This window comes from Etheostoma spectabile, chromosome 12 (assembly GCF_008692095.1).
Source record: "Etheostoma spectabile isolate EspeVRDwgs_2016 chromosome 12, UIUC_Espe_1.0, whole genome shotgun sequence".
Taxonomy (NCBI): domain Eukaryota; kingdom Metazoa; phylum Chordata; class Actinopteri; order Perciformes; family Percidae; genus Etheostoma; species Etheostoma spectabile.
The window spans coordinates 17,480,925-17,504,145 of NC_045744.1; the positions used below are offsets into that span (position 1 = coordinate 17,480,925).

General features: G+C 41.5%; 2 protein-coding genes across 5 annotated transcripts; both read left to right on the top strand.

Annotated features, from left to right (window-relative positions):
- The first annotated feature begins 639 nt into the window (after positions 1–639).
- On the top strand, positions 640–6,557 carry ednrba (endothelin receptor Ba). 2 transcript variants are annotated; one of them, XM_032530901.1, is made up of 9 exons: positions 640–929; positions 1,573–2,052; positions 2,898–3,010; positions 3,271–3,475; positions 4,096–4,245; positions 4,571–4,704; positions 4,838–4,946; positions 5,839–5,987; positions 6,113–6,557. In XM_032530901.1, exons 2-8 carry the CDS (start codon positions 1,639–1,641, stop codon positions 5,971–5,973), a joined length of 1,260 nt encoding a protein of 419 aa, XP_032386792.1. In that variant the 5' UTR covers positions 640–929; positions 1,573–1,638; the 3' UTR covers positions 5,974–5,987; positions 6,113–6,557. The 2 variants fall into 2 exon arrangements, with proteins under 2 accessions (XP_032386792.1, XP_032386791.1); XM_032530900.1 differs by having other exon boundaries at positions 5,839–6,557.
- Positions 4,985–22,705, top strand: LOC116698764 (ETS-related transcription factor Elf-1). 3 transcript variants are annotated; one of them, XM_032530896.1, is made up of 9 exons: positions 4,985–4,995; positions 13,520–13,734; positions 16,000–16,424; positions 16,547–16,670; positions 19,304–19,408; positions 19,586–19,741; positions 19,850–19,924; positions 20,268–20,463; positions 20,622–22,705. In XM_032530896.1, the coding sequence occupies exons 3-9, from the start codon at positions 16,371–16,373 to the stop codon at positions 21,211–21,213; spliced, it is 1,302 nt and encodes a 433-aa protein (XP_032386787.1). In that variant the 5' UTR covers positions 4,985–4,995; positions 13,520–13,734; positions 16,000–16,370; the 3' UTR covers positions 21,214–22,705. The 3 variants fall into 3 exon arrangements, with proteins under 3 accessions (XP_032386787.1, XP_032386789.1, XP_032386790.1); XM_032530898.1 differs by lacking the exons at positions 4,985–4,995; positions 13,520–13,734 and adding an exon at positions 15,018–15,269; XM_032530899.1 differs by lacking the exons at positions 4,985–4,995; positions 13,520–13,734; positions 16,000–16,424; positions 16,547–16,670 and adding an exon at positions 16,883–17,061.
- The last annotated feature ends 516 nt before the right edge of the window (positions 22,706–23,221 follow it).

Sequence of the window (23,221 nt, forward strand, 5' to 3'; positions counted from 1 at the left end):
GAGAGATCCCTATGGTGACCCCGTAGCAGCAGAAAATAACTAATTGTACGTTGTGTTGATTGACTTACACTCCAGGTTACCAGGTTAAATCCATTAAAAGCAAAAATACAGAGGAAAGGTTCTAATGTGAAAACTTGCGTGTCCTCTGTATCCTTCATCATGTAATTTCTCATTACTATGAGAAACCGCATGGCAAATATGGTGCAGTTATTCACAATGTGACTGCACATTGACAGCCTGATAAAACCCATAGGATTGTTGTGGATGTATATTAAATGAAATGGCAATTAAATAAATATCAAATACTATATTTGTTTCACAGTATGTCTTACGAAAAAGAACAATGGCCGTGCCCAATTGAATCACTTTAATATGACATTTAAAATAGCAATTATCACTTCCTGTCAGAATATTAATAGCTAATGCCAAAAAGGTACCATAAAAATAAAGTGAGGCACTAAAAACCCAACACTGAGTACCAACCACGCTTTAAATCCTCAGGAAGTGATTTATGATTTAACCCTGTTTTTTGCCATAAAACGAGGGGACTTTGATGAACACAATAACTTATGAACATCCTGCCTGCCTTCCTCTGTCTTCCTACACCCAGTCCTCTCCACAAGAGGAGGGGTTGTTAGGGCAGGGATCCACTCAGCAGACTCTTGACACTGTGTACACTGAGACTCAGCAGCCAGTACTGGAGAAGAGTGAACTACCAGAGGACTGGAGCACAAAGTTTGAGCTTTTTCCAATTTGACGCCAGTGACCGAGAGAAAAAGTTGCTGTTGGAGATGACTGGACTATCACTTCAGGAACAACATCCCTCCAATTTGGGAACGTTTCTCTGTCCTGAGAGCTTGAGAGTTACTAGAACAGTTTGATCGAAGAGGCACAAATACTGGAGGATTTCTACCTCAGCTGGGAGTTAGGTAAGTAAGAGCTTAAACAGCAGTGACTGGAGAACATTAATTAATTGATTTAAGGGCTGTGTAAAAAGTATTGGAGCGGTAAGGGGGGGTTTTACTTTGTAAATGAAAGTATAATTATATTAGTTGGTTCAACTTGTTTAATCAGTTACCTAATTTAAACCTTATTATCTTAATAGAATATCCAATGAGCACCACTAATGTACAATCGTAAAAACCCTGATACTGAGAGAAGTGTTGTCCCCTGCTTGTGGAAAAGTGCACATTCATGAACTACGTGAAAGTGCAAGTTGTTATTTGACGTGAAACATTTGTGAAACTATTAATATTGCAAAAGAAAGATTTGAATAATGATAATCAACCCCTGCTCTCCCAAAAGGTCAGACTACCCTCTTTCCCCTAATCATGTCAGTACAGTCCCTAAACTAAAAATGACTAAAGTGTTTCTGCAGGGTGTGTCTGCATATTTTAGTTGTGAGTTTTATTGAGTTTGTATAGAGATGGCAGTGAGCTAAAGTCACATAATAAACCCTGGAGCCTAATATACCTAGTAGACAGTCAGGTAATCGTTTCATAAAGTATAATAATATTCCTGTTGTTAGATAACAGGGCGGAATACATTACTTGCTTGCCATTTTTGTTCCAGGCACACTCAAAGAGGATCAGTTGCAACCTTGTTGTATAAAAGTCATAGCTGCAACCAAACTCCAGGATGAAGATTCATCTCCTCTGCTTGGAGTTATTCCTGTTGGCGGGTCACACCCTTGTGGCCAGGGGGCAGTTGGAGCCAAAGAAACAAGCGCCCCAGGATGTTCTCACTGTTACCCAGAGACTTGGACTCGTAGAGAGAGATGTGCAGGGTCCCGTGAGGCCCAACATCACCATGCCCCGCCGCTGGCTGCCCCCCATGTGCACTGGACCCACAGAAATCCGAGACACCTTCAAGTACATCAATACGGTGGTGTCCTGCCTGGTGTTTGTTGTGGGAATTATTGGTAATTCCACTCTGCTTAGAATCATCTATAAGAACAAGTGCATGCGTAATGGGCCGAACATCCTAATCGGCAGCTTGGCACTTGGAGACTTGCTGCACATCATCATCGCCATTCCCATTAATGTTTACAAGGTGAGCTATACCCTATAGGTTTACAGTGGATCTTTTTGCCCTTAACAGTATTATTTTTTTTCTCAGGCAATTCAGATATTAAATGATTTTTTGTCGCACTGTAGTTAAAGGTCATACACAAACGTTTTGCTGCATATTGGATTTTAAATCCTTTACACAAACACACATGCGAGCAGACACATACACACTCTTGAAAGGGGGCTTTTCCCATGTTATTACCGGTACTTTACTAGATGCTGAGCCCCTCTATATCCCCTTATATATGCATGTTATTGTCTGTTGGGCTCATTTTGCGTGTGCGTGCGTGTGTGTGTGTGTGTGTGTGTGTGTGTGTGTGTGTGGTGTGTGTGTGTGTGTGTGTGTGTGTGTGTGTGTGTGTGTGTATGTGCGTGTGCGTGTAAAGTGTCTGTATATTTGGGTAAGGGGGAGAGCATGTTAAAACAACTGGCTGCTGTTGCATACCAGAGCAAGGACAGAAGAGACAGGGTGGTATGTGGTGATACAGGGTTACATATAATTCCAATTCATCTACACTTACATTCCAGTCCCTTATAAGTCTTAATATTGTTAAGGCTTAGCAAAGTTTTGTTGTTCTCCAAGAGCTACCGTACCTGTCTGGGTTACGGTGCCTTGAGGCCAAACACAGGTGTTTTCAAGAAAAAACAAAACATTTTTGACTTGTAAAGGAGAGAGAGAAAAGCTTCACAGAAACTGTGGTTCAGGTTTACGCATCTGGTCAACACTGGGTGCCTGAGGCTGGGGAGAACAACTTGGAGCCAGACGATTTGCTTCACTCCCTCTCATGGTTTAACTCTGTCATCAAGTCTTTCTGTCTCTCTCTCCAGCTCCTGGCAGAGTACTGGCCTTTTGGAGTGACTCTGTGCAAGCTGGTGCCGTTTGTCCAGAAAGCCTCTGTGGGTATCACAGTGCTGAGTCTGTGCGCTTTGAGTATTGACAGGTAATTATGGCCACAACCAATGGGCAACACAAACTTCCCTTTCCTTTCACGTTAGGTACTGTTTTCATTTCCTAACGCAACATCAACAGTCAGGGATTACTTGCTGCTCTAAACATTTTTACCGTACATGAGAGTGGTATCATTCTTTTCAGCTAACCCTCAGAAAGAAAGTAAATGTGCATTTCCCAACATTTCTCAAACAATTCCTTTCACTAATGTTAGTTTGATGGTTGAATGACTGCACATGTTTGATTTTCCAGGTATCGTGCCGTGGCATCCTGGAGCCGTATCAAAGGGATCGGAGTTCCAAAGTGGATGGCTATCGAGATAGCGCTCATTTGGATAGTATCCATTGTCTTGGCTGTGCCAGAAGCAATAGCCTTCGACATGATCACCATGGACTACAAAGGAGAACACTTAAGGATCTGTTTGCTTCACCCCATGCAGAGAAACGGCTTTATGAGGGTGAGCCCCGGCATACAGACTTTGAGACATATAATTCAGTGTGGAGAAAAATAGTGTGTTGACACAGCTGTGCTGCTAACCTGCAAATGCACATATAATACATACTGACACGTATAGACACACAAGGAGACGCAAATGTGCATGTTGGCATGCACGCTGACTACCATACAGTGAAAGAGTTCCTGGCTAGAATTGGGGGTTAAAGAGAGTTTACTGACGTGAAGCATCAAGTAGAAAAAATGGTATGAACCAGGAGTTATTGCTCTCTTGGCTGCAGACAAAAATGCTACTCCTCCATGTGTGTGTGTGTGTGTGTGTGTGTGTGTGTGTGTGTGTGTGTGACTGTGTGTGTGTGTGTGTGTGTGTGTTCACGTCTTTTATTAATCATAATATTACAGCAGTGAACATTCGTTATTCCACTGAGGTACTTTGATAAATTGATTTTGAACGCAAGTCAACAAGTGAATTTCAGACACACCCTTGAGTTCGATCACTCCTGCCCAGAGTGGGGATTCACTCCATTAAATTTACTTCTGACATGTTTTCACCTTGAACTTTAAGCTCTCTCATGCAGATGCTTAAGCGTAATTCAGTGCTGTTTTCCTATTTTCTCTGTGTAGTTTTATAAATCAGTGAAGGACTGGTGGCTGTTCAGTGCATATTTCTGCCTCCCATTGGTCTGCACTGCTATTTTCTACACCCTGATGACCTGTGAGATGCTGAGGAAGAAGAATGGAGTCCAAATTGCTCTCAGTGACCACCTCAAGCAGGTTTGCTGATGGCTGACACAATACTTAATCCTACATTTACATAATTGTGTCCAATTAAAGCTATTAAAAATTTTGAAAAAAAAAAAAAGTTTTGTCTTTTTACTTCAAACTATACTCGAGCCTAATTTCAGTGTTGCAATGTAACTTCTGCGTTATACTTAATTTGTTTTGATTTATGACAACTGTTAAACAAAAAGTGTCTCCACAAGAAATTTCTACTTTTTGTATAAAAGATGTCTTTGTATCCAGATTTTACCATGTCCCTATCTGTGCCAAACCTGTCAGCATGAACTATACAGTGATTTATGTGTGTTTGTGTGTTCAGCGAAGGGAGGTGGCTAAGACTGTGTTCTGTCTGGTTCTGGTCTTCGCTCTGTGTTGGCTGCCTCTCCACCTCAGCCGTATCCTGAAGCTCACCATCTACGATGAGAAAGATCCAAACCGCTGCGAACTGCTCAGGTATGGAAGAAAATACATGTAGCACAGTCCACAAAAGAAATAAAGGACAGAGGAGAGATAATTTAATGGGATAATAAATTACCCTCTAGGAAGTGAGAAGTTGACAATTAATGTGTCTCTGTAACCTTTTTAGTTTCTTTTTGGTGTTGGACTACATTGGCATCAACATGGCATCTATCAACTCCTGCATCAACCCAATCGCCCTCTACATGGTCAGCAAGCGCTTCAAGAAGTGCTTCAGGGTAAGGTGCAACTTAGTCACATATGCCACGTACAGAGTGAAGAAGAAAAGTTAACATTTTGGGGAGCACATTCATTCGCTTTCTTGCCGAGAGTTAAATGAGAAGATTGATACCACTCTCATTTTCATACGATTAATGCAATTTATGAAGCCGCCGGTTAGCGTAGCTTAGCATAGAAACTGAAAACAGAGGAAAACAGCTAGCCTGACTCTGTTCGACAGAAACGAAATCCACCTACAAGCACCTACAAAGCTCACTAATTAAGATCTGAATAAAAGCTAAAGACAACATTGTGGTTGTGACTGTTTCTTGGCCGGGCGCATTAACTTCCTGTGCTACGCTAAGCTAACCGGCTGCTGGCTCCAGCGTCATTTGAACGGACAAACATGAGAGGGATATTGATATTTCTATTTAACTCTAGGCCAGAAAGCAAATAAGATTTCAAACTATCTTCAAGGCCATCTCTGAACCCATTGGGTCACGATCTAATCACGATTTAGCCTCTGGGGGCAACAGCGATATTTTGGGTGTTCCTGTGGAGCTAAGGGATATCCAGATAACAGATATATGTGCCAAAACTTCCTTTTCCATTCCCTGGTCATTGTTTATAGTTCAAATTCATACTTTATGTAGGCCTTTGTGTTTTAACTCTTTTATCAGATATCTGCATATGAATGCAGATAAATAACTAAATAAAAAGCTAAATTGTCTTCAGACGATAACCAATAGGTTCGGAGATTGCATTTCGACCAAAACGTTCTGCCTCTTTTATTAAACACACAGATTGTTTACCTGCATGCAACAAAAGTCTTCTGAAACATGATTGGTCGATACTACTCAGACTACAAACAAAAAACAGATACTAAAATCTTCTCCTGTCCTGTTCCTCTAGTCCTGCCTGTGCTGCTGGTTCCTACCGGCTGAGATGTTGATGGATGAGAAGCAGTCATGCATGAAGCTGAAAGTCACAGAACGAGCCTCCGACCAGAGCAACTCCCGCACAACTAACAAGTCCACTACAGCCTGAAGAGGCGCATAGAGGTGCGAAAGGAGGAAAGATGATGGCAAACACCCTCCCCCCCTCGCAGTATGTCTGACTGAATGAGGATAAGTGTTCATTCTGACCGATCTACAATATCATTTGAAGTCTCCTTCAACTTCAACAGACGTGTATTTGGATATTAAAGAGATGAAATGCTTCTATCTTAAAACTGTGAACACTTGCCATAATGGATCGCTGCACACTCACCCTGTCCAAAACAAAATAAGCATCGGTGCATTCCAAAAACTGCATTCCTGCATAACAAGAAGCAGGCAAACACCAAATATTGAGAAATAAGCACAAGCGTAATGTAAAATTGAGGGTCAAGGGTCGATAATCAAAGACAGCCCATCGGGCTCGCAGCCTGGATAGTGAATGTTTGACGCTATGAATCTTGCAATCATTTCTGCATTGTACAGACTACATTTGAGTGTGCCGCTGCGTTGCGTGTTGTTACCTAACACTAAAGCAACTTGGAAGAATTTTAACAGTGAATGTCATGCTCTTGTTTGAGATTTGTTTACGTTATTTTAGTATGTATTTCCTTTTTAATATATGTATGTATTGAGCATTTTGCATTCTTCGTGGCTTGTTACATTAGTGCCTTTAAATGTATCATCTTGGTGTCATTTTCCCACTAGTTATTTAACTACTGATGTGTGATTTCAGCTGTGTGACCATTCAGCTTTTGTACGGTTCAACATTGGGCCTGTTCTTAAGGCTTCATTTGTTTCGTGACTTTATTTGGTCACAATTGCTTATCTTAATCTTTTTATTAAAAAAAAAGTAAATAAACACATTAAAGAAGGAGTTACTTGTGTATTTGTTTGTTAAGAAAAGCATACATTTCCAAGCAATTATCTGTTTTGGACACATGGTCAAAATCATTTATGACTGTAAATTCTAGATTTGCCCATTATCGAGGCCTGACTCTGTGTGTGTGTGTGTGTGTGTGTGTGTGTGTGTGCGTGGTGTGTTTGATTAACGCGTGACGGCAGGCACCATCATGTGATGGTGTATGCCAACAGAACATTACTGTAATCTCCCTAATTTTCTTCCCACTTTTTCACTCCCCACACACACACACACACACACACACACACACACACACACACAACACACACACCACACACCACACACCACACACACACACACACACACACACACACACCACACACACACACACACAACCACAACACACACCACACACACAGCTCTGACCTGGGAATATTCCTTCAGGCTAAACCAGTGTCACGCATGTCATGTTAGCTGTCAAAGAAGCTCTCTGTCCTGTGATCTCTCACCACCCGTCCTCGACTCATCTCTTCATCCGCTCTCCTGCCTTCACTCACTCTTCTTTTCTGTCTATATTTCCTTATTTTTACCTCTTTTCAGTCTCCACCCTAATTTTCTTCTCTGCATTCCTGTCTCCGCTTCTCCAAATAACCCCTCTCACTCTGTTCTTCCATTATGCTTTGAAACAGTTCAGTGCAGTTTGACATTAAATAAAACCCAGTGCTATAAGCAGCTGTAAGTGGAAGAAATCCCATTAGGACATTCCTCCCTAAATTATCTCATTTTCTATTCTCAGCAGAGTAAAACTGATATATCTGCTTGTGAATAGTGGCATCCGCCCTTTAGTACTAATGTGATTGTCCTCCAAGATCACTGCAAAAAAAGTACATTTTGTGCAGTGAGCTACTTACTAAACAGTTTATAAATCAAAGTGTAATTAGCTCAGGGTCAATTTGGAACATTGTATCTTGCTCTATAAAACTTGTTTCAAAGGGAAAATATTTATCGGCCCAAGCAGTTGTAATATATCGCAGAGTTTATGCTAACTAAGTCAACTTGCATTAAAGGAATGGTTTGACACTTTGGGAAATAAACTTATCTGCTTTCCAGATGAAATTTACATGAGAAGATAGATACCAATGTATGTGTGATGAATGTGCTACAGCAAGTAGCCGGTTAGCCGAGCTCAGCCTAAATACACTCTTTTGTTACTCAACGTAACTAAATCTGCCCATCAGCTTCTATTTAATCTGCTTTACCCCTGTTTAATCTGTACAAAAGACAACGGGTTGTGGTTTTACAAGGGGTTATTGGGCCATTTCTTTGACGGGCACAGCAACTTTCTATGCTAAGCTAAGCTAACTGGCTGCTTAGTTTTTTTAACCTCTGGAAAGAGCCTGGCTAGCTGTTTCCCCCTACTTCCAGTCTTTATGCTAATATTGGGTTCCATTTACCTCAGAACGCGGAAGCCGAAGCTGGGAATGACGTCACAACCGAGTTGAATGCGTTCCATTTATAGTCAGTAGTAGTAGGCTAGTAGTAGTATAGTAGTATTTTCACTGTTTTCATTAGCTCTAGCCAGGTTAGCCATTGTTAGCAATGCCAGTTTATAATAACGCATTACGCTGTTTTTGTGCATACAAACAGCGTGACAACATTGTCCACAGATAAATTATGGACAGCATATGTATAACTGATTTAGTGAGACACAAATAACACAGAAGTACTTATAACTGTATGTTACTACAGCTTTCACAAGTGTTGATGCATGGAGCAGCCATGTTGAAGTTTTAGCTCGGGATACTCGGTGGTTGCCCGAGTTCCGAGCTCAGAAAAATCTGTGTTCCGAGCACAAATGGAACGCACTATAACCTAAGTGTCTTCTGGCTGTAGCTTCATTAGCATACAAAAATGAGAGTGGTATCAATCTTTACATCTAATTCTTGACAAGAAAGAAATGTTTTTTTTCCAAAAGTTCAAAACATTGCTTTAAATTAATATTTCTGCATTTTTTGAAGTTTAGCCCGACTTTACTCTCAATGCTCCTGTGTATATAGATAAGATTCAGTTTCACAGTCTCTCATCTCTTCCTTCTTACAGGCAGCTGTAACTTTCTATTTAGACTATTTAGTCTGCTGTGGTGAGTTCATTTCTCTTTTTTTGCTTATAGGAGCTGGAAAATAGAGATGAAAACCTGAAGCAGATTGATGCCAAAAGGTTAATGAGAGATAGCACCTCATTAAGCAATAAAAAGAGAAAAGAAAAAAAGAGCTTTTTTGTATATTCAAAAAACTTGGTGGATGTGTCCTTTATTAACTGCATGGAACTCTGGGTTGAAGATTGAGATAGTATGTGCTTCTCAGTACATACACACACACTGTCTCTCCATACACAAACACACACATGCAGTAAATTTGACACCACATTCGCACAAACAGACCACATACCAGTACACACAGTTTGTTTTCTCCTCCCCACAAATTTAGAAGCCAGCATGAAGTGCAAGAACATGGCAGGATTGAAGGGTTGATAGCTTGGGGTTATGGGTCTCAGGGGTTGGGGTGTGAACAGACCTGGTTTTGCCCCTCTCTGCTCTCTCTTTCTCCAAACATTCTTTCATGTTTTTCTACCCCAACAATCTACCATTTGCATATTTACACAGCATGTTCTGCAGACTTGCCAGTGAACTGCATTCAAAATCCATTTTCAGCAGTCATATGAACATGACAATTGACAGGCAGAACTTGCTCCTTTGTGTGTGTGTGTGTGTGTGTGTGTGTGTGTGTGTGTGTGTGTGTGTGTGTATATAGATGAGAATGCTTTCTGCATATTTGTCTAATTTGATGTGCTGTTTTGGTAACATTCCATTGATTTCACACTTCAAGGAATGGTTGATAAATGACCCAAATACAAGTCATCACTCACTTTCACAGATGTATTAATGTCACACACTTGAACACACACCAAACACACACACACACATGCATGCACGCACGCACACACACACACACCCACACATACACACACGGTGCAGCAGAAGGTGAGCAGACGTGGCCAGCAGAAGGAATTCATCAGACTGACGTACCATGGTATTTCTTTTATCTATTTCCCACTCAGTTCTACTCAGTTCTCAAATACTGTGCCACAGTCCTGCCTCCCCTTTATTTCCTGTCATTGTCTGAGACAAAGTCACAAATCTATGGGACCAAAGTTGTGCAGGTTGGTCAGAGACAAATTCTGCAAACATGATAATTGTCAAAATGTAGCTTACACCAAGTAAATGTGTAGATATTTGCAGTTTGTCAGTAAGGTCAAAAGCCAACTTGTATGAGAAACGCATGCCTACAAATACTGCCGATTGTTTTCACGATTCATTGTTGGTTCTATAAAATGTATTAAAAAGTGAAAAATGCTTGTCATAATTTCATAACATTATCAAATTGCTTGTTTCATCTGGCCCAAACCCAAAGATATAATGAATATAAAAGAAGACAACCAAATGTTAATTTCATAAGCTGTACCCAGATACATTTTAACGTTTTGTTCATACAAAATGACAATTCATTTTTTATCAGACTTGTTTATGATCAACTAATCGATTAATCGAATAAGAGACTGAATGAAAATTGTTTGGATGTCAAGGGAGGCTGAACTTTGTTTCACTTTTTTAAAAAGCAACATCTTTTTGATGTAACAATTGTATAACAGAGGGACGGAAACAATATATAAATTCAAGATGAGAAAAAAATAAAAGACCCTCCCTAGCTAAAGTCAGAATAGCCACCTTCAGCCAAAAGAAAATTATTATACCCTCCCACCTTTCTGACTCCTTTACCCCGGAAACAATTTTCATACAGTGCTTTACATACTGCATGTGAATTTCAAGAATAAAAACAAATATATTGTGTTTGTATAACATAAACTGAAAGTAGTGGCTGTAATTTGGGGTCCTTGGATCACTTGCAGTATGCAATCCACACACACACACACACACACACACACACACACACACACACACACACACACACACACACACACACACACACACACACACAGTAAAAAGTTAAACCCTGCCCTCTGCTACTTTATAAAAAAAATGTAATGGGAGTTACAGCTGTTGCAGATGTGGGGGGAAAATGACAAAAAAATTAAGAAATGAAAGGTAGGCTTGATTTATTCTGATTTATCAGTCCATCTCCACACACAGATATTGGATGTATATGGATGAGATTAAAGATTATACTAATCTTTTCAAAAATGCTGTCCCTTTCACATATTTGAAAGGTGCAGATGTTAAAATTCTCAAAATTAGTAAAAAAGTATCCAGTACAAGCCAAAAGTTAGGACACACCTTCGCATTCAATGCATTTCCTTTATTTTCATGACTATTTACATTGTAGATTATCACTGAAGGCATCTAAACTATGAATGAACACATGTGGAATTATGTACTTAACAAAAAAAAAGTGTTAAATAACTGAAAACATGTCTTATATTCTAGTTTCTTCAAAGTAACCACCCTCTGATCTCATCAATGCTTTGCACACTCTTGTCATTCTCTTGATGAGCTTCAAGAGGTAGTCACCTGAAATGGTTTCCCAACAGTCATGAAGGAGTTCCCAGAGTTGCTTAATACCTGTTGGCCCTTTTGCCTTCACTCGGCGGTCCAGCTCTCCCCAAACCATCTCGATTGGGTTCAGGTCCGGAGACTGTGGAGGCACAGCACTTTATCACTTTCCTTCTTAGTCAAATAGCCCTTACACAGTCTGGAGGTGTGTTTGGGGTCATTATCCTGTGGAAAAATAAATGATGGTCCAACTAAATGCAAACTGGATGGGATAGCATGTAGCTGCAGAATGCTGTGGTAGCCATGCTGGTTCAGTATGCTTTCAATTTGGAATAAATCCCTAACAGTGTCACCAGCAAAGCACCCCCACACCATCACACCTCCTCCTCCCTGCTTCACAGTGGGAACCAGGCATGTAGAATCCATCCGGTCACCTTTTCTCCGTCGCACAAAGACACAGCGGTTGGAATCAAAGATCTCAAACTTGGACTCATCAGACCAAAGCACAGATTTCCACTGGTCTAATGTCCATTCCTTGTGTTTCTTGGCCCAAACAAATCTCTTCTGCTTGTTGCCTCTCCTTAGCAGTGATTTCCTAGCTGCTATATGATCATGAAGGCCGGATTCGCACAGACTCCTCTTAACAGTTGTTCTAGAGATGTGTCTGCTGCTAGATCTCTGTGTGGTTTTCATCTGGTCTCTAATCTGAGCTGCTGTTGCGATTTCTGAGGCTGTTGACGGATGAACTTATCCTAAGCAGCATAGGTGACTCTTGGTCTTCCTTTCCTGGGGCGGTCCTCATGTGAGCCAGTTTTGTAGTAGCGTTTGATGTTTTTTGCGACTGCACTTGGGGACACATTCAAAGTTTTTGCAATTTTCCGGACTGACTGACTGACCTTCATTTCTTAAAGTCATGATGGCCACTCGTTTCTCTTTACTTAGCTGATTGGTTCTTGTCATAATATGAATTCCAACAGGGCTGCTGGCTGTGTATGAACCTGATTTCTGAACAACACAACTGATGGTCCCAACTCCGTTAATGAGGCAAGAAATTCCACTAATTAACCCTGACAAGGCACACCTGTGAAGTGAAAACCATTTCAGGTGACTACCTCATGAAGCTCATTGAGGGAACACCAAGGGTTTGCAGCGCTCTCAAAAAATACAAAGGGTGGCTACTTTGAAGAAACTAGAATATAAGACATGTTTTCAGTTATTTCATCCTTTTTTGTTAAGTACATAATTCCACATGTGTTTGTTAATAGTTTTGATGCCTTCAGTGAGAATCTACAATGTAAATAGTCATGAAAATGAAGGAAACACATTGAATGAGAAGGTGTGTCCAAACTTTTGGCCTGTCCTGTATGTATTTGTGATTATATAACGGTTATGCACGCAAAGCTAGTTTCTCTTATATGATGTTCACAGACAGGGTAGTTATGAAACCGTTACAACAGTGACTATACAGAGACAGCACGGCTGGCTGAAGAGGGCCCTCTTCTCATGAGAGAGCTGATGATTTCCAAGAAACAGTGGTGACAGTGATCACACAGCCTGTACCAGACCCCCGAGTATCACTGAGCCACACTCTGTTCATATAAGCTTTTCCATTTCTCGTTTTTTAAAAAAGGAAGTAGAGGACATGTAAAGATTGCTCATGCAACAACCCTTGCTGTCAAGGGTGTTGGTACAGTGGTTTGCCACTAGGGAGCATCAGGAACTGAAAAAAGACAGATGTATTTCTTACTTTATGCATCTATCTTCCTTTTTAGTCTTTTTGTCCATATTTTTTTCTCTATTTTTCAGCCTGTACCAACATTTTCCATATAGGTTAACATTAACTGTAAAGGTCATCAAATAGCATGTTATAATATTGTAAATCCATTTAGTTTAGCTGAAGCTGACCCACTGATTTTATTTGATATGTAGTGAGATCAACACACACATCCACTGGCTGTCCACCATCATATAAACCACTGGGCTGTTTGGAGATCAGTTGCTTGTCTCTCTGCTGCTTTACATTGCAAATACGCCCGTGTTTACATTTGCTCCACAGTGACAATGGTCACTATGGGTTACCTTGACTCACAACACAGGTAACCAATCAGACCTCACAGGGGGGGGAGTTCACTGGAAAAAAGAGGAAGCAATAACTGGCAGGGACTGAAGGAAAGAAGAAGAAAAAAAATCAACTTCTACACTGATCTAAAGCCTGTATGGCACTCTCCTTGGTGACTGGAAATTCACAAGAGGAATCTGATCCCAGGTCTGTAAGCAGATTGTTCTCTGTTTGCCAAAAGGGATAAGAACAATTTCCGTTCCTCTTCTGGATTCTCCAGGCAGCTGCTGCTGTGCCATATACAGACACAAGCTATAAACACAAGGTAAGCCCACTGCTTCTTATTCTATATAACAGACCCACAACTCTGACAAATACTCAAAACAGCAAAAGAAAGTGCTAATGCTTCCGGTGACTGTACGTGCATGACATGTGCTGAAGGGAAAGTGAAAGTATATTTCAGAGAGTTTGTATGAGTTTCTGAGCATGGCTGTTTGACACAGTTTAAACACCCTGCCAGAAATGTTCAGTAAAAAATACTATACATTACTGTAAACGACAGGTGAAGCACAACCACATGTGGACGCAAAGGTTGCCACCTCCACCATTCCCCGATTCCCAATCTTTCCACACACGCACACACACACAATATTTCACTGCGTTCATTTAACAAGGCCTGGTTACTGCAAACAACATGAGGGCTTATCAGCTGCTCCCTCACTTGCAATACTGTTATCAGCCTGGCCTAGTTCACACACACACACACACACACACCACACACACACACACACACACACACACACACACACACACACACACACACACACACACACACACACACCACACACACACACACACACACACACACACACACACACACACACCACACACAAAACACACACACACACACACACACACACGCAAACTGGGGAATGAATGTTATGGGGGCTTATCAGTGTCCTTAGGGGCCTGGTAACCACTTCACAGGCTAATATCCCAGTGCCGAGGCCACAGAGACAAACCTATGTGACCAGAGTACTAATGAACAAAGGCTCTGTACTGTGACTCCTCTATAGTAGCAGCAGGCTGCAGGGCACGCTGACAATGAACATAGGCCTAAATACACATGCCAAAATGGCAGGCATTGGTGGCTACCACTCAAAGAAAAAAAAACAGCACAAAACACAAAATGCTCGCAGCATTCTTTATGTCTTGTTCCACATTTATTGATACTAAAAAAAAGCATGGCAGCTTACCATTTTGTACTGTATCTGTGCTGCCAGATTTCCAGGTAAGGAAGTGGGGAGTAGCTGATCGTTAATTATGTTTAACCTGCATTACAACTAAACACAAAAAGACAGAATGAGCATAAATTCCGTGTTAGTTCATGTTTTATATACAGAACATTATCAAGGACTCCTCACTAACTATAAAACACTGCTCAGAAAAGTAAACTATACTCCATTGTACTTGTGTCCTAAAATGTTGTGCAGCAAACAACTGCACACATCAGAGGAAGTCGAAAATGAGAAGACCATTGCTGGCAGATGATGTTGGCAGCGGTTTGGCACAGGAACTCAGGAAACGGTGCCTCCTAACTGAGCTGTGCTTCCTGTGTGATAACTGACCCCAACATGTTGTGCCTCTATCACACACATACACATAAGGACAAAGAAGCGTGCTCAGGAACTGTGATACTACCAAGACTTTTCAAACAAACTGAAGATCAATGGGATTAAAGTGTAGGAGCTCAATGATTATACTGTATATATTTCCTTGGAGGCAATTCGTTCACAGTGGGAGATCTATTGTACACAAAACCTAAATGCTGGCGTGATCTTCAACAGAGGAGGGCTGACGGTAAGTGCAGGGGTGCCAACAGTGTTGACAACTTAAATTTGACAGTTGGGAGGGGGAGGCCGCGGTAAAGCAGCAACAGAAGAGAATAAAAATGTCCTCAATTGTTTACTTTAACCTCAGTAGAACGGACAGAGGAGCATGGAGGGTCAGGGCACGGGGACTGAGCGATTAAAAGAAATGAATATGGCCTGAGAACAAGAGAGGAAGCAGAGAAATACAAGTGACAAGGAGAGAATAACGGAGAGTAGAGAAGAGAAGATCTGAATGTCCTTTACAGCATGTTGTAAGGAATGTGCACGCAAATGCCCCTGAAACCTTGAACATTGTGCAAAGACATGATGATTTAAGTCAACATCAGCCAGCCCCCCACCCTACTCATAACACACACACACACAGACACACACACACACACACACGCACGCACGCACACACACTCAGCTAGGGCACACATTGCAGTGCAACTGCTTCCTTCCTGTTGCTGGTTTAGCCTCTTTTAGAAACAAGATAAGAGCAATAACATGAGATATATGAAAGAGGGAAGCAAACTGCGCTGTTTTCTCTGCCTCTCAGATTAGAGTGACCACATTTCTTATTTTGGACATTTTATTTAAAAAGTCTGACTGGTTAATACCTGATATTCACTGCAGGTGTGGTACTCTCACTTTGTGTTTTAGCCTACCTCCAACGGCTTACACATTTGCTCTTGTTTCTCTCTGTTCTTATCTGGTAGATTAAGTCAGACCACAGGACAGTTTAGCAGCCTCCACTTCCTCATCGAAAGTCGAAACATCGAAGCAGAGCAAGTGAACACGAGTTTCCTGTGACGCCTATTTGTCTCTGGTCAATACTTTTACTCCACTCTTCTACTGTTGAATTGTGCTGTTTGGAAAGAGGCTGGCCTCGTCATATCCTGGTGGCTGCTCTCCGGTAGATCTACACTGACAGTCAATTGCTGTTCATCTGAAGATTCTCTCCAAAAAACTGGATCTGTCAGGACGCAAAAACACATCAGACCTGTCAGTTATTGATAGTCTTCGGAGGAAAGCTGTGATGCTATTTTCAAGCAAGTAAAGGTCGTGTGTGGGTTTGGGATATTCAGCCATGCAGTCAGAGCTCATCTTTGACTTTGCCAGTGACCATGTGAACGTGTCACAGGTAAGTACATTTAGGATGATTTTCTTTGTGTGTTGAAACAGGACTGGCATGTGATGCAGCACATATTTCTATCTGACAAATTGTAATCTGATTATTCTAATCTAATTGTTGTTGTATTGCAGTTAGGGGGTTACTCAGATTACCCTGCAGTGATTGTGGAGCAGGTTCCCCATCCCCACCTGTTCTCATATGCAGGTCTAACGTGTGAACAGTCACAGACACAGCATCCCCAGCAGCTGCTCAAAGGTCAGTACACACGCACACTCGCGCGCGCGCACACACATGCACACACATGCACACACAGGCCTTTCTTTACCTCACATTCATATAGTTGAAGCTCACCTGTCGTTCAATAGTTATTAAACGGTCTAAGCTTTGTTCTGTGAAAGTTCTATTCAAGTCCTACTAAATTAAAAATCCCACCAGAGGCATGCAAAAGAAAGCCTAGGACTGCACATGCGCAGTCTCAACTCTCGCACATGGACCACCCTTCACAAAAATTCAGGAAGTGAAACAAAACATTCCTGGCTTGTGCCTGTAAAGACCGTTAATGAATGATATTAGGATGTAGACGTGGTCAGTTTGGGCTACAGCACACATACTATGGCTTGTTCCTCACCAGTGCTGGGAATTAAAAGTAAGTTATATCGGTGTATCAGGTTGTTTTCTCGACTTTATTCTGGTTGGAGCGAGCAGTTGAAGTTGGGCATGGCGAGGCTCGGTTAACCTAGCTAACGGTAACGTTAACTGACAACGCCTGCGGACAGTCATGGCCAATTTACTTTACAATTACAGAAGTTTTGGGACAGCAACTTACCTGCCGTGTTTCTTTAAACGTGGATATCTGCTTCGACAGGTCGTTTTCTGGTTTTCTCGGCGGCAGAAAGTATTAGAGCCAAATGAGTCCAGCCAGCTGTTAGCTACGGTAGCAGATGAATTCTAGCTCACTGCTTCGTAGCGTGCCCACGTCACATAAATAAATGCGCTCAAAACAACTCCCTTGTGATAATATTTGGCCTCAACGACATAAATGTGTTAAGATGTATGTTAATGGGTGGGATAATTACAGAAGCCCATAGCTGCCCATGTTGTTTGTGTGGAAGTAAAAGCACTGAACAGTGAAACATCAGACTTGGATATGAGTTGGTATTATACAACTGTGCACTGTAGGAAAGTTTAGTGGGCAAAATAACAGGTAGGTCCATCTGTGCCGTTTGGTGCGTACTGTACCAGCCAAAATTTGGAAACGAAATGAGAAAACGTGTCCAAACGTGTGACTGGTACCGTGTAAACGGTTTTATATGTGTAGCCACAGATCCATCTCAGCCACAATTTTCTCACTGGTGACTTATATAGGAAGCCCATCCCATCTATTTGGTATAATGAAGGGGTACTGGAACCCATCTTATAGGGCTGTGGGGGCACGTCAGACAAAAAAGTTTGTCAACCACTGCCCCTTAAAAGAGAATAACAAACAAGTAGCTCTCTTGTTTGTACATTTGGAGTGCTGTCGTTAGAGAGAAAAACGAAAACCATCTGTGCTGCCTACACTGTGTTATCCTCTTGCTAGAGTTAGCTCCCAACAGGCTTAAACAGGGCAAGTTTTAAACGTGTTTAAATGTTTAAATGACATTTTGAACATGTTTAGAGGCTAAAAACACGTTTAAAACTTGCCCTGTTTAAGCCTGTTGGGTGCTACCTCTAGCAGGAGGATAACACGGTGTAGGCAGCACAGATTGTTTACATTTTTCTCTTTACTGACCGCAATCCAAATTTACAAACAACAGAGCTACGTGTTGGAATTGACCGGAATTCTCCTTTAAATATCTGACATTTCAGAGGCCGCTGATGTGATTTTCATTTGTGATGGTCACAGCTAGTGGTGGGGCAACATGGATCAGATCTTCTTATCAAGGCATCTATATCAACGACATTTTATTTATGGAATTGTTCCGGTTCCACCGGATGTCCCTCATTTTCTGCCAGATGTCCCTCACCTTCCACTTTGTTTGTGTTGGCAATCTAAACTCAGATTGATTTGGGAAACATCCGCCGAGCTTGAACAGACAATCAGATTATATTTACCTTTCTTTTGAGTAAAACTCTCACCACACACCCAGCTTTTTTACTTCCAGAGCTCGCCTCCCTATGTGCACATGTGCCACCAAAACAAGTTCCTTCCCGAGGCTATTTTGCACAGGCACCTTACGTGCGCCCGGCGCATAGCGTCGCCCGAGGAAATTGTGATTGGTTTAAAGAAATGCCAATTAACCAGAGCGCAGTTTTCTCCTATTGGGAATGTTGTGTGGATTAACCAGACCTTCCTCCGCAGAGCTGTGGAGATAGGTCTGGCAATGCAAGACTACGGCATCTGTAATCAGGCTTATCAAGCAAAGGAAATACCTGACACATTAAGGTGATTCATTACATTGATGTTGTCAGATTTTTAAGTTCCTTTCACCCCAATTGTACTGGAATGGCAGCAGAAAGTTGAGAGGCACATATCTTTCTAACTTAAATAAAAAAACGTGCATGGTAGTGGTGGGGGGTAAAGTATACATTATAGTCTTGCGATATTTTCTGTGGCAATACTGTATCAATACGCAAACACCAAGTATCAGTCTATTGTAAATGTGTTGGTCAGTTTGTCTGCTTGACAGTCCCATTTTGCAGCAATAAGTGAGAAGTGAGATTAACAAACAGAGATCAAATCCCCTTCTGCATGGCTAGATATCGCCAGCAGTAAGAGAATGTTTTTTGTTATTTGGCTCAACCCTCAGGCTTTTGATTCGCATGTTTAGTTTTCCTCTTACTAAATGCCACCTTATCCACCTGCTTAAAATGTTTTTGTATGTTACTTCCTTTTCTGTGATCTGCAGTGGAGCAATGTGAAAGTGGAGAGGAAGAGACCATGGAGACTCTTGTTGCTGCTGATTCCCTTCTCAACATGGACTACACTGACACCCTCTCTCTGGAACACTACTGTAAGGACACAAACAAATAGACACACACCTGAGTTAACACTAACAGAGTGAAGATGCCCTAATAAACCTCACCGCTGCTTTTTGATGTAGGACATGTCTGACTGCAAGATGTTATTTTTAGACATGGTGGTCACAGTGCTGTTCTCTTTCATTAAATCTGTTTATGCCCTCCTGCAGCCCAGACCTTCTTACCATCGCTGGGTGATGTCATCACTACTCCTGTTACCCAGGTGACTGTGTCAGCAGAGGGGATTGTGGGAGCTTTTGACCAGCCACAATGGCATTCGTTGCTCACAAAGAAGCCTGCAGCACAGCTGCAGTCCAAAAAGAGAGGTCTGTCATTTCTGGGTTATCAACTTATCTGAATCTAAATAACAGTATAATTGTGTGATTATATTAAATAGCTTGTAAATTAACCCGTTTTATTCTGCAAATGCTTAGGAAGAAAACCTCGACATAGAAGGGCAGAGTCTCCCACACCAGACATTATAGTGAAGAAGGACAAATACAACAAAGGTAGTGTCACACAGAACAAAATTAGTTAAGCGCCTTTCAGACATGCGTCATACATGAAAGTTGTGGCAAATTTTCATGTTGGTCTCATGTCTGAATAAGCGCCAGAGTCACCTTTACATAAAAGTCACAACGGCAATCTCACTAGGTCTGACATTTCCGTGGCACTTTCAGTCTAAATTAAAGTCAGAGTAATGTAAAGGCTGGAGCGGTACATGCACAGAGAGATCAGAGAGACCAATGTGGATCACAGGGGATCAGTCACTTGCAAGACAGCTTTCACAACAGTCATTTCCTGTGTTGATTCTTTGTCTTTTCCATCATATTTTTTGTGTTTGTACTTCAGGAGGAAACACACTGTACTTGTGGCAGTTCCTGATGGAGTTGCTGCAGGACCGACAGGTCTGCCCCCGCTACATTAAGTGGACTAATCCCCAAGCAGGAATCTTCAAGTTGGTCAACTCAAAAGCAGTGGCCAGACTCTGGGGCAAACACAAGAACAAGCCAGACATGAATTATGAGACAATGGGCAGAGCACTCAGGTACACTACCAAATGGCTAAGGCTAATTAGAATAGGTCACTATTATTCAGGTTGAGTAATGTTTATTAAAAAAAAAAGTCTCTCTAATTCCAGCTCCTTAAATGTGGCTTTAGATGTGGGGTTTGTTTCGTTAATGCTGAACCTCTGTCTTCATGTAGGTACTACTACCAGAGAGGCATACTGAATAAGGTTGAAGGCCAGCGTCTGGTCTACCAGTTCACCTCTCTGCCCAAAGATATGATTTATATCACAGATGGAGATGGCATCAAAGAGGAGGAAGAAAATGAAAATAGTGGCAATGATGAGGGTGTGAGTGATGACTCCGATGACAGCACTGTACCTTCTAGTGACCAGTCAGTGGATGAGGAAGATTCACACCCACCACAGAAGAAAATGTCATTCAGCTCTGTTCGATCCCCAGCTACCCAGCGGACCAGGCCAGCTCCCAGGCCCTCAGGTCAGCGTGACACGGTGCTGCGGTCTGCCAGCACCAGCTTGATCCAGGAGCAGCATTTGCCTATTGTGTCCGCTGAGATGCTGCGGACCCTCCAGAACCTGCAGAAGGTCCAGTCCCTGCAGCCTGCGGGTCACGCCTCAGTCTTCAAAACCGCTCAGCTGCTGGGAAGTCTGTGTGAGCGACAGGCTGCTGCTGAGGTGGCTGTAGACAGTGATGAAAGGTCCCACCCAAGACTCAAAACTTCACAAGTGGAGACGCCACAGCTGGTGCCCCTAACTAGCTCTGACCAATAGAAAAGACCAATAACCCCTAAACACACACACATGCACACACATGCATATACACTCCACTGACTCAGAACGTGTTACAGAGCTGCATTTTGTTGTAGCAATGTCTGCGCATCAGGGCCTATATTTCTTAAGTGTGAAAGAGTGGGTGTACTGATCTAGGCTTATTTGTGTATTTTAGATTATATTATTAATTGGTAACAAAAGTAATTCTAGATCACTGCTTCCTCCCTGACACCTAATTTGGCAGGAAACTGCCAGGAACCAAAATCTCACAACAAAGCAGTTCACTTTCTAACATGTGCTTTATCTCAGCCTTGTGTCATTCTCTGAAGCCGTTAACCATACAAGATACCAAAGACAGACATGCACTGGAATCTACAGCCTCTCTGCACCTTCTGCAGACACACCCTCTGCTTGCACTTCACCTCTAGCATCATGGATCAAATGATCTGATCAGCACACTGTACCCTCCCTTTCTGCCTTTACTCACACTCTTTCCCACTCTTTTTTACCTTCACATTCGGAATCATTCCTTTGCCTTAAAAATGGCTTTGCACTAGTGTTTACCCCTGCTGTATATTTCTTCTTTAATAGTGCCTGACAACCTCAGTCCATTCTGTCCCTGCTTCCTGTGTTCCTGGTAATCATGAGGTTATTAAGGGAAAACATTCCATATTATTATTGTTTTTTTTTTAAGATTACTGAATTATGTTTGTATTGTGAAATGTTGAAAATAAGGGATCACTGTTTCTAGAATAATTTAGCACTGCTGCTGTTTGTAGTTAATGTGTCTACACAGTGGACCTTCTTTTTGTTGACAATCACCAGTGAAATTACCTTTTATTGAGCTACATTGCCTCTAGAGTCCTACTGCTACTATTTAGCCTTTCTGCTATGTACACATTCTGTTTAGTTATTACACGTATGCATATATGGACCTCTAAAGCCTTGATATCTTAATGTATTGTGTGTTATATACTGTATGTCTTTGAACATGTTTGACTTTGTGCCTTGTTGCCATTTTCTCCCTCAGGTTCGTACAAAATTAGTTTTACTTCACAGACTGTATACTCTTATGCACAGAGTAAAATGCCTGGCCTTTTTTATAATGGAATTAAATTCAATGTTTTCACTTTAGTTGATCTTGGTTTAGCTTCACAAGCCACACTCCAATGAATATTTAGCCTGGCTTCTGTGAGCTAACATAGCAATTATTGTTATTAAGATGCTTGTAACTGTGCCTTTACCCCCAGGGAACCCTATGCAAAACTGTTTTCACTGTATTAGAGTAAACCATTTATTTGGAATCCCCTCGCTTTATCTGGAGGTCTCTTGATACTGTAAATTTTACTGATATTGATATGTAAGCTTGCAGCACAGGGAGAGGTGGAGTTTCTTTTGCCTTATTTTGGTGTGTTTGCTTTCATGCAGGATGGCAGTGTTGAAAAGATAATATTCTATTATATGAAATAAACTTAATTTTGTCATTGTCTGTAATTTTCACTCATTTAGTCACCCGCATATAGTTTCCCGGCATCAGTGGTACTTCAGGACAATTTTAGGTACTTGTACTTTCCATGAGTTTTTCAGTTTTCTGCTTCTTTATACCTCTACTCCACTACAATTCACAGGGATGTATTGTACTTTTTATGCTTTTGCGCTAGCTGTGGCCGAAGGCATTGTGTTCTCCATACATATGTCCCATTCTTGTGAACGCGATATCTCAGGATCCCCCCGAAGGGAATTTTCTTAAAATTTAGCTTAAACATACACTTGGACTCAAGGATAAAGTGATTGGATTTGTGAGGTCACTGTGACCTCATGTCTGTTTATCTCAATCTGGTGAAAGGGATATCTCACCAACACCACAAATATCTACAAAATTGGCACAAACATCCATCGCAGATACATTTATTGTATTTGGTAATAGATCAAAAATGTGTAACCCGATTATGAAAACATTTAACACAAACAATAAGGTTAAAATGATAAGTGATGACATTTTATATCC